The 12,051-nt window shown below is 37.9% G+C and overlaps 1 protein-coding gene across 2 annotated transcripts in view; it reads left to right on the top strand.

Moving 5' to 3' along the window:
- EYA1 (EYA transcriptional coactivator and phosphatase 1) overlaps positions 1–12,051 on the top strand; it is a 158,015-nt gene that overhangs the window by 69,562 nt on the left and 76,402 nt on the right. For both annotated transcript variants that reach the window (XM_053990742.1, XM_053990753.1), the window contains 2 exons: positions 3,998–4,047; positions 5,473–5,600. In XM_053990742.1, coding sequence (XP_053846717.1) covers positions 3,998–4,047; positions 5,473–5,600 — 178 coding nt within the window. The remainder of the gene's footprint in view (positions 1–3,997; positions 4,048–5,472; positions 5,601–12,051) is intronic.

Here is a 12,051-nt window from a genome sequence, read left to right as displayed (position 1 = left end):
CAAAAAAAATCTTGGAAAAGCAGAAAGACATTCTTAAATGGCTGGTCATAATAGAAGCATTGTCACATTGTAGTATTTCTTTCTTAATGGGAAGAAAGTGTTGGGATTTCAAAATGTTTCATTCATGAGTGTATGAAATGAGCACACAGGATAGCACTTTAGAAGAATTTAAACTGGCAATTAAAAATTTAATAACTGCAATTACTTGCTTCTGCTTTAATAAGTAAAATTTGTCTTTGATGTGAATATCTAGTGAAAAAGCCCAACCTCTTCCCTTGGAGCCCAGCAATATATGATTATTGGAAGAGCGAAAGTATTACCAAGTTTCCTGGGTTGCCAGCAAGGTGCCTTTCTGCAGCCAATTCGCATTTTAGTTTTGTAACCTTTTGGCTGTTGAAGCCATTATGTCGGTAGATACCGACTGCGTCGTTCTTTTAGGGAGGTAAAGAGTGCTCTTGGGAAGAAGTCCCTTTCCCTCCCTCCCTCCCTCCACCCCTTCCTAAAAATGACAGATTTTTTTTCCTAAGAAGGAACACCCTCGTTTGAAAACTGCCATTGTCTTTGAAATTTGCTTCTTTAAAGCAGAACTGTATTTTAAGAGAAAATGTGTGTGCTGGCTATAGTTTTCTGGGTTAAATTCTTATTTTCACTTTGAAAATTTCTTTTCAGCTGGAAAAATGTTTTAAATTATAGCCATTAAAAAAATTGCTCCTAGCAAGCAAAAATACTGTGGAAAACCTGTAATTTAGACAAGTACCTACATTTTATTTGCTCTATGCTGCTGAAATTTAGAATCTCTTCCCATTTACAGTTTACTTTTCACAGAACATTATTAACTTTTTGGCTTCATACATGATCTTCTGTCAGATGCTTTTGATTTGTAATTTAGCAAAGTATAATAAACAGTGCAAAAGTCATGAATTTTCCTCTGCATCCTGAGCTCTGTGGTAGGGAAAATGTGATAAAATGTGTACCTTAAGTCTTGTTTGATGATCTCTCAAAGCAAGTTTGCCTTCTGGAAATAATTTCTGGGGTTGAAGAGCATGGTATTAACAGATTTAATGTGGCTATTCAGTGGATTGGTGGAGTACTATGTGAGGTTTAACAAAATGAGAGAGACAAATTGAACATCAACAAAACCTACATCTGTGAAGAATTATAAATTTAATTAGAAAAAAGGGCAAACTTAAAAGACCTCATTAACTAATCAGAATTTGATGTTACTGATTTAAGATTCTTAAATGGATGAATTTTAAGTAGCTTTGGTATCATTGTCCTTTTTTTCTCACCATGTACTACATAGTGCCCAATCTGCAGTCTGTATTAAGAAGAAAGATGTGAATGTTGCTGACAAAAATCAAATTATACAGAGTAATGTTTTTGAAGTATTAAGAAGGACGTGTATGCCATTTAGCCTATAAGGCATTTTTAGTTTAAGCAGAACACTGAGTATGAAGGGGGTGTGACAGCTCTTTTTTTTTTTTTTTTTTTTTTTTTTTTTTTTTTTATGTGACCCATTTCTGTCTGGATAAGGCCAGGCATTTGGGTTTTTTTTCCCCCACTTTTTATTTGATATGTGAGTTATGTTGCCAAACTTCAATTATCCAGAAACCTGTTGACAAAATGGGAATATATGAGAGAAAGCACAAGCACACACCACCCAGAAATGTTTTTATTCTATGAATTAACTGGTCGTCATAAGTGTGGTTCCTTACTACGTTGTAATTTTGTACTGCACATAAAAAACTGAAAGCATGTGAAGTGTAGCATTTTGTAAACTGTAACTAATTTCAGTCACATCTGTGTCTAATTGTTGTCTGCATTCGCATTCTTGAGAGTAGATTTATTTTTCCTGGACCACTCTGTGGATTCAGCTGACCAGCCTAAGTGAGGATTAGTTGTTTTAAAGTTATTTTGATTAAAGAGTCATTTTTAAATTTGGTAACGTGCAACACATGGTTTAAATAATCCTTGAGACACAAAGGAATATATCTAAAGTATGTCTAATGAAAATGAAAATTGTGGATATGAACTTTCACAAATCACAGAGTGTTTGAGGACATTTAAGGTATATATTTAATTCACTGTGAATGAGCTGGTTATTTTTTTTGCCCTGTCCCACAAATACATAAATGAGATCTTTCATGCTATGCACGTACATGAACATGTATCTATGTATATAATGTATATATTTTCAAATGTACAGAAGTTGCTATTTTTGTAAAAATTTGGTGCTTAAAATAGTGAGGATTGCATTTTTTATTTGAATCAAGTATTAATAATTGTGTAGTGCATGTTGGAAAATATCGGTTAGTTAAAGCATCCATTTGAAAAAGGAAGTTTTTTCTATTATAAAAGATGGGTTTTATAAGATCCTGTGCAAGAGGGAGTGAAGATAGCTCTGTAGGCAAACTTAGTTCTCACCTATAATTTTTTCCAGGTGTTTAGAAGTAACAGCAGAAGCATATCCTAAGGCACTCTGCAGCAGTTTCTGGGGTAAAGAACTAAGGGGAAAAAAATCCTTAAACCAAAATGCAGAGTTTTGACTCTATCTGCTAGTCTGGTTTGATTTGGCATGCAACGATGTATTGAAAAGCGTGTTATGCAGTACTTTAAGTACCCAGTTATAAAAAGATTGATGTTCTTCAGCATGCATTATTGCATGCTTCTTGACATCATTTGTAATGTTCTTCCTTGCCTGACTGCCCCTAGCAGTTGTTTACTCTTGCTAGTAGTAATTCTGTCTGTGATTAAAAATAACAAAAAACCCACCCTACAGACACATAAGTAGGATTTGCTTGGATGATTTTTATGGCACTTAAAATGCCTCATCTCCCTTGTCTTTGCTCTGTGATCATTTAGGAGATGTCAGTTCAGGTTGAATGGAAACGCACAAGAAAGATCCTCACTGCAGACATTAAGAGAATATATACCTTGCCCAGAGAAGCTTTCATGTGCTTTTAAGCTAACAGTGTCTAGGAGTATATTTCCACCTGAATTTTATCACCTGCTGACAATTGTTACTGCCTAGAGTTTGTTAGTGAAGCAACAGCATTTTTCTAATAGAATATGAAAACTGTTACTCACCTGAGTTATAAAAGGAATCATTTAAACGAAAAAATATTGGTGGGCTTTCCAGTGGAAAAAGATTCCTTTTCTTCATGAGCGACCTCAGAGGTAAATTCTACAGCTTCCTCCCATTTATTTAGCCAGAAGTGTCCTTTTAAGTAATTTTATCAGAAATCTCATTAGCAACTGGAATTTTTAGGAGTAAGACTATGCAATAACTCGTGGAGTTTTTATTTTAATTTGACCTGGTTGGAGATGGGCTTCTTTTAGAGGTCGTTCTGTTAGGCTGTGTGCTATATAGTGAAGGTCTTTACCATGGGTAGACTCGCCCCTTGCTATTCTCTACCCCTCCTCCCCAAAACACAACATCAGCGTCTCCAGCTTGCCTTTGGGGTGAGCTTGACTTGTGGGTTCCCTGTGGCCCAGGCACAGAGGAAGAATGGCGAAGAGCAAAGGGAGAAGAAAACCGGTATGATGAGGGCAAGAATCTGTCAGGACCGAAGGAGAAAGGAGGGATGAGAAGAGGCGAGAGGATGCTGAGGGGCCCGGGGCAGGAGCAGCTGGTGCTGCCCTTGGCGGGCGGCGCGGCGGGGTTACCTTTGCGGGTGCAGGCAGAGCCGAGCCGAGGCGAGCCGGGCCGGGGGAGGAGTGAGCCCCTCTGCAGCTGTCACGGGCCCCTGATGAATCACTATCCCGTCACTTGGCTGCCGTCCCCTGGCGCGGGGAGGAGGGAGAGAGACCTGCCGGGGAAACAACAGTTGAGCCTTCAATTTAAAGACAATATGCCTTTCAGGGGCACCGCGCCCTCCTCCTCTCCCTTTGGATTTAAAGGACAGAATTGTCATCCGTAGTGATATCCTTTCTTTAAATTAAGGCCTCATAGTAAACTGGAGTAATAGAAGCTTCTGTTTGTTTCCCTGGTTTACAGGTGCAGAAGTCCCAAACCAGTTCAGATGTTGCTGTTTCCTCAAGCTGCAGGTAAGGATTTGACCGAAAATTGCTAATTTTTTGCAAGCCTTCTATTGCTGGGGATTTTTTTAAACTTCAAGTGATAAGTAAAATATTTATTCTTTTTTCTCACATTAAGCAGATGAGTAAGTGCTGGAGCATAGCCTTTATGTGTGTGCAACCAACCAAGTCTGTAAACCATGAGCATGTAACTTTTCCACTAAATTGTTCGAGTTTATATTTGATGCAGGCGTTTTGAACTCATCGCAGTATCATCTCCTTCTTTTTGTCTAGAATGTTTTAGGTAAAGAAATATTAAAAGAAGGATCTGTGTTTAGAGTCTGTGATAAAATTTCAGTTAACATACAAGAGCTTTGTACCTGAAATGACTCTTAGAATATTTATACCATTACTGCAGGAGTAATTTTATATATAATTTTAATAGTCTTTAAAAGAGCCTAAGAATTTCTTTTAAACTGAAAAATTACTAGTTCACATGCCTTGGAGGCACAGTAACCTATGAAGTTTCTACTGGGAGCAATTACTTAGAAATAAGTACGTCAAATAACAATATCAAAAGTTTTAGGTATAAAGGAACAGAAGGATAGGGAACTTAGTCATAAGCCCCAACACCAGCCAAGGGATATGTCATAGTGGTGATGACTGTTGGCCTGTTATTATAGGGCTATTGAAAGCACAAATCTTAAATATTCAGCTGCTTTTGTGCCACTTAAACATTTAATTTTTGCTTTAGATGGGAGTTACTCTTTTCTCATTTTGACTAAGCGACAGCTGCTGAGGTACAGGAGAGTGCTAAGGCACACTAACTAATGCCTCTATGGACTCACTGTATGTCGGTCAGATCCCTTTCCAATTGGGCACGCTTTATGTAATCCACAAAGCAAACAAGTGAGCAGACATAATAATGTTTTAATGCTGCATTTGTTTCAAAGGAAACAGAGGAACAATTAAGTAGTTTGCCAGAGTAAACACGTACATCAGGAATATCTCATTCCCTGTCAGTAGATGATAGCTTTCCACAATTGCTTCAAGTGTTTTATTTGTTTTGGAGGCCCATTATATTGCCACTGAGTGGTAAATCTTGAAAAAGCAGAGTGTTAATTTGTTTTTAAGAGAATATATGTCTTCATGTGTTGGTGATGCCATCTTTGTACATATTTTAAAAATACAAGATTGCATCAATTTTGAAAGTGCCGTGCTTGGAATCTAAGTTTTATTTAGTTGCAAACTGCGAAAATAATTACGGTAGCTGGCCACTCGTGTGGGGCTACAACATGAGTTAAGCACCGGAAAAGATCAAGTTGGGAAAAGTAGTTAATTTTTTACTAAGTGTTTCTGGGATGTTGGTAAATAGCAGGCTGCATCTCATAAAGACAATTCCTCTGCAATTCATGTTGACTTATGTCACTAAAACAAGTTGCATCTTGTTTTCAGGTCTATGGAAATGCAGGATCTAGCCAGCCCACACAGACGACTAAGTGGTAGTAGTGAATCCCCCAGTGGTCCAAAACTTGATAACTCCCATATAAATAATAATTCCATGACACCCAATGGCACAGAAGGTGAGCCAGACTTTTTTTTTTTTTTCAGTTTTTCTTAATTTGTTTTTTCTCCTTTCTTGCTTTGGTGTTCTTTCATAATGTTTTACTATTTTAGGTGTTCTGTGTTTATTCATATGGTACATAAAGGCAGTGCTCAATGTTTATCAGTAGTTACTATTATCAAGTTCCAGCAATAGTTTTCATTAGGTTTATGTTTCTTTCATGGAGTTAGAATGGACTGAGCAGGTAGTATGTGCAGAGCTTAAATTAAAAAAAAAAGTCCAAAAACTGAAAAGGAAGTTTAATGATGAGAGCAAATAAATAGTTGTTTACAGTTGCCATAGTACAAAATGTAATTTTTCAGTCTTTTTTACTTTTTGGTATTTCTTTATGTTCTCACTTTTTGTAAGCTCCTAAGGCTATGAGAATTTTGTCAAGTAGGCTAATAAAACTGAGTGTTGAAAGTTCCTCAGGCTAGCTTGCTGCTCTGATGGAATGGCCAAAATTCAAACAGGTGTAGTAATTCAATGGGGTAAACTGATACCTATTTCTCAAGAAGCAGTCAGGCAGTTGATAAGTTATGTTTGTTCTCAGTAGAATACTAACAACAGAACAACCTAACAGCTTTGCCAGTAATATAATACATCTGTAATACATATAATAATACATATAATGAAACACAGAAGGGTTTATGCAACAAGCATCAAAAAATGCTCTTTCCTGTAGCATTTCTATGGCAATAGTGGGAAAGATCATACATGACATTTAACTGGCTGTGTGAACAGAGCCTTAATACATTACTAGAAAAGACAGTCATGCAGATTCAGTATTGCTCTTCAGTATAAATGTTTAGGTAAACTGCTACAACAGTTGTAGCAAAAATATGCCTTTTTTTTCTAAGGACTGGGTTGTAGTAATGCTGTCAAACTCTTTAGGATTATGGACATGCATTACATTTTTCCAGGAAAGGCAGATGTCAGTCAAACAGATGTTGTCCCCCCCCTCAATTCCCCAAATATCTCTGTTATTCATTGTAATTGGAGTCCTTGGTAGTGAGGACAGTTTATGGGTTATCAGATTAACAGGGACTTGTGCCAGACTTGTGTGTAATTTACTTTTTGCTATTGCTGTAAAAGTATTGCTTCAATCAAATATTAAGTATTTTGAAAAAAAAACCCCACCTTTTTAAATGATAAACAAAGTGCTTACTGTGCTCATGGAGTTAAGCATGAAAATATTTTATGTCCATAAATGAATCTTTTTCCTTCAAAATATACAAGTATGTTATTATATTTTTATATCATATTACCAGGTATATACCACTTTTGGTATAGAATAAAATTGCCCTTTCAAATTAAAATTCCTCTAGCTCACAGAAATCTTTGTTGTAAACTTCATGAGTTTTTCTACCTTCTATAACTTGAAGGTTCTTTCATAGCAAAAAAAAAAAAAATAAGGGGTGTTCCTTGAAACACTGAAAGATGTTCATCATCTGTCTTGACTTTTTGTTCAACATGTAGTGCTCTGTGCATCCACTCTGAGAAATGCTTAGTATTACTTCGTCAGGAAATGAGGTATATGTTTTATCTATTAATGCATTGACCTCAGGTAGCAAATAATTTTGGAAATAATATCTCAACTTCTAGGTAGGTATCAGAGTTTATTGAAGGAAGCCAATTAAACCATGGTAACTTATTTGTCTGACACTAGAACCTTCCAGTTTAAAAGCATTTGGAGTGAATTCTACCCAGAAAGCTCTAACTTGCAATAGATCTTTGCCTCCTGAGATGAAGCCAAACGGTTTTCTTTTGTTTGCCCTTTTCCCTCAGGTGACATGACCCTCCTCAGCACTGCAGACTGGTTGCTCAGCCCTAGCACACAGAGCCCCACAGGTTTGGGTGCTGCAGTGGGCGCAGCAGGCGTGGGCACTCAGCATGCGATTTCGGATGTTGTTCCAAAAGTGTCCTGAGAGACAGGACACTTGTGCTTGGTGGTTCTGCTCTGAGCTCTCTAATTTGAAAATTCCTGTCTCTGATTGCTCTTAAGTGACAAAGAAGGAAAAGTTTTTCAAAGAAACTAGTAGAATCATTTATTTCTGAATGAGATGTGTGCCAAGAGATAAAATTTATGAGTGAAGCAGATGCCTGAGATTCTGAAGGTGGAATTTTTACTGCTAATCTGTTTTATCTTGAGAAAATGTTTTGTTAGGCTCCTTGAGCTGCTAAAGAGACTTAAGAAGGAGTGGAGTGAATGAAGCAAATGTTTCCTATTTTTTTTTTAATGAAGGGTGAAGTAAAATTATTTTTCCTGGGATTCTTGAAGCAGAATCCTGCTGAGACACAAGTGGCTGATTGTAAGGATGCGGTTGTAAGGGTTTGCCAAACACCTCTTTCTAGATGCTGCAGTGTGGTTTGCTTGTTTGTTGCACATGGAGTGGAGATGTGGGTTGCTGAATCTTCACATGTCAAATATAATATGTGAAACCAGCTTCTGGTCTACCATGCACACATTCTCACTAATGTGAAAGAGCCCTCCTTCTCTAGCATAAGAGATCTTCATATGGCCGAGCAGCAGGGCCTCTAGGTATTTGCATGTTATAAATATCTTGTAAAGATATGTTAAATTTGATTTGACTATGGGTGTGATTTTGACAGGTTTCCATACCCTGAAGCACAGGATATGTTCACTAAATGAGAGGAGGGGAAGAAGAAAGAAGAAGGGAAAAAAAATACCTGTCCCAAAGTGAAATGGCTGCATTTCAAACAAATGTTTATTAATTCCTCTAAGGCACATTTTCAGACTTGTCTTCTATTGATGTTTTTCTGCAAGAGGATGTGGTTGGAAGATAGTTCACTTTGTTAGCTAATATTTTTAGCTTCACACTTAGCTGAAAGTTTTCAAAGCACTGAATGGGGATTTAGTTGTATGATTGAGTCTGAATTTAATCTCTACATGCAGCTTATATATAATAACTCTTTGTGTGTTTAATTTCACCTTGAGAGAGCAAAATTCTTCTCTTGGCCTGGCAGCATGGTCTTCACTGATGAGGAAGTAACAAGGAAATTACAGGCCTTGACCAGACAGAAATTTCCCAGGATCAAATGCAGAGGACTAAAATGTCTGGCTAAAGGCACTCAGAAAAATCAGGCCTAGTATGCCAAGGTGATGCTGACTATATGAATACTACAGTATTTGAGGTTTTTGTGTTCTCTTTAAGTGTATTTCCACAACATACCTTTTATTGTAGAAAAGAGCAGGTGCTGGACACTATAAAAATTATGGCCTCGTAGAAGTTGCCAAAGAAAATCTCTTAAAAAAATGATTGGAGCAGGGATTAAAATGTTCATAGTTTTGCCTTATCTCTAATCTTCCTTTGTCAGTGAATTGCCATGGTGGGTTGATACTGAAGGAGTTAAAGGAACAAAAACAACAGAAGCTCATAAAATTGCCATTCATTAAGTTTTATCAGACAGCTGGTGGCTTTTCCAACACAGTGCCCACTTTGGTAGATACCCTTTAGAGGGGAAAGGCCGTGAGTAATCAGTAAACTTGAAAGGAATAGGAAATCTGTTTTCCATGGCAGACAACTGCATCCAGTTTCTGCCTACGGTGATCTTTACTTTTATCTTAAGAATGTAAATCAAATCTGATGGATGGCATAGAGTGAGAAACAGAAGCCTGTGGCCCATCATGATGATGTTTTATGCAACTGGAATGGAAAAGAATAGATGAGGACCGGGAGAAGGAGCTGTTATTTTCTGAGCAACTACTCTTCATTCATTTAAGCAGTACAGACCTGCTACTGCCCTTTTATTTGAGTGTTCAAGAAGGAAGGTGGGAAGGCATTGTCATATCAAGTGGGAAGGGAAAGTGGATAACAAATTGAAGATCAGATTTTCAAAGATACATAGGAAGGGAGGCTTCAAAGGGAGTTGGACATCAAAAATCCTTTGGAAAAAAATGATTCTCACTCTTTAAGTACCTGCTGCAACATGAGAATGAGATCTGACACAAAGGCAGTCAGAGCTCTCCACTACGAGACTATCTGATTTGTGGCCATTAAAAAGGTTGTTTTAAGACTGGTGAACATAAATCCATCTTTGGGGTTTCAAAAGGCAGCACTGTGTGGTATGTTTGCTGTCAAGTTGCAGTATTACAGAATGGAGAAAAAGTTGTTTTCAGTATTTCCTAAAGTAATGGGGGAGTAAGATGTTAAAATCTATAGAGAGGGTAGAACTGGTTGTTGTTATGGCATGTGATGTAGATTTCTCTAAGTAAATTATATTTCTATAAATTATATTTCTTGAAATTCTAGCAATACTTTGTAGCACTCAAAATAGTCTTTCAGTATTGCAATTAAGCAATTCACATTAGCAGTGAATGATTTTTAATTTATTCCTAATTTTTTTACATTTTTTGGTTTTTTGTGTGCTTTGGGATCCAAAGTTGTGGTAGGTGATAGCAATCAGACAAAAATATTCTTCTTTTGGTGATTCTGGTTGGATTCCAGTACCTTTTAATTACTTATTTCTGGAGTTCCTGCTAATTATGTAGGCTGAAATTTCTATACTTGTGTTTGCACTAAGGAGCTTGACGGTATGAAACTTGTAATTGATAGCTCCGTATTTAGATGTCCTGAAATAATAGCATACTAAAGGTAGATGTAATATTTGCCTTTTAGTCAGGTACTAGCATCAAGAGCTGTGGATGCTGGTTACTTTACTCATCCCAGAAAAGTGCAAGGGGACCGTTGTTTGGTCAGAGGCAAAAACTGCAGAGGTGCTGGGCTCCCAAAAGCAAGCTGGGGGTCTGTAGAGGCTAGTAAGAATCTTCCACCTGATGTCTCTTCTGGAGGATAAAAATCAGGTGCAGCTGATTTATGTGAAGGCAAGGGGCTGACTTGGACTATCCTTTCTTTCCTGCTTTTCATCTTTTTTTCGTTGCTGTATTACACTGGCTTCCTTCCAGACTCTGTCTTACCTGTGCTTTTATTTTCCTGCTTCACCAAGAGTCCTTCTGTCCTGAGCACATGTAGCATAATGCTCCCTTATTCCTCTTTCATAGGCACTTGGCCAGTGAAATAACTTGTCCACTTCTCTGCTGACTCAGTCAAGCAACTCCTGTTGCAAGATCTTGGGGAGGAGACTGGCTAATAAATATTTATTTACTTACTGTCTTTTCGATATGTGTGTGCATCCATTTTTGAAAGAGTCTCTATTTCAGTTTCCTCCATAAGTTTTTCCTGAAAGAAAGGACCTCCTTTAAGTGATAAGTTAATGGCAATACTGGTTCCCACAGGCATTTGAGGTAAACAAAATACTCCAAATGACAAATTACTTAAAAAAAAAAAAAAGAGGAAAATCTTAGAAGCACTATTATTTTAATATCATTTATTTTGAAAGCTTCTCGTATAGATGTTTACAACATACGCTGTTTCAGACAGTGAATGAAGCGTGGTAGTGTGAGAGCACCCTCTGAGTGTGTCCAAGGGCCCCAGAGCTCCACATGCACAGTGATTGTGCACAGGCTGTGAGGTTTCAAGGGCCTCTAAGGATGTCCACTTCTTTTCTGAAAACTAGCCAACAATACATCATTCTAGGGGTGGTGTCTTTCCAGTGGGACCAGCCTGTTATGCATGTGTGTGTACAGTTGTGTGATTCCATACAAAAATGTCATATGAAGTGTCATATGGCCAGTAATACAGATGAGAAGGAAATCCAGCCCAGCTGTCACTCTGCACCTGCAGAAGGAACAGAAGTAGAACATCTTAGTCAAAGATCACACCTTAGTAGGGTAGTATTTGAAGAACCTTAGCAACTTCAGACTTGTGGCTTGATGATTTAGCATTTGCATTTGCACCTTGTAATCTTCTGATGGATTTTGCTTGTCCCAAGTAAATAAAAAAGCGTGGAACTTGGTTACACTTCGGGGTTAGCTATGTCATTTGACCCCTGGTCAGTGAGTGAACCTGTGTCGCCATGTTCGATGAAACAAGCAGGGAATTTGCTGCTGCTGGTGCTAGCTGGAGGGGAACAGAAGCTGGCACTATCTCTCTTTGTCCAGGTGAATTTGGCTTTAAGTCTGTCGTTCCTGGAGCCAAAGGTAGAGCATATTATTTCCCATTTATGAAAAGTCCCACCTGCTTTGTCAATGTGCTTCTGTCTTCATGAGATAGTCTTGTGTATCTTGTACACCTAAGTGGCAGAGCAGGCTTGACTTGTCCATGCTGCTCTCTTGTTCACATGTAGACTTCCATGTTCCCAGAAGGTGGTGAAGACAACCTTCTTTGCCCTTAATGACTGGGCCTGTGATGACCTGTGGTCATTTTGTCTGGCTTTGGTTAAAGAATATGAATACTGTTTGGGAACACTGCAAGTTGTTAAACATGTGCATGGTCAAATTCCCAACTGAAAAGAGGAAAGTAAGAAAGGAAATAGAATAGTCCATGACACTTTTAAAAGGATTGGTTTTG

The sequence above is a fragment of the Vidua macroura genome, chromosome 1 (genome assembly GCF_024509145.1).
Source record: "Vidua macroura isolate BioBank_ID:100142 chromosome 1, ASM2450914v1, whole genome shotgun sequence".
Lineage (NCBI taxonomy): Eukaryota > Metazoa > Chordata > Aves > Passeriformes > Viduidae > Vidua > Vidua macroura.
Note: the sequence above shows the minus strand (reverse complement) of the source record. Positions and strands in the feature narration are given on the sequence as shown.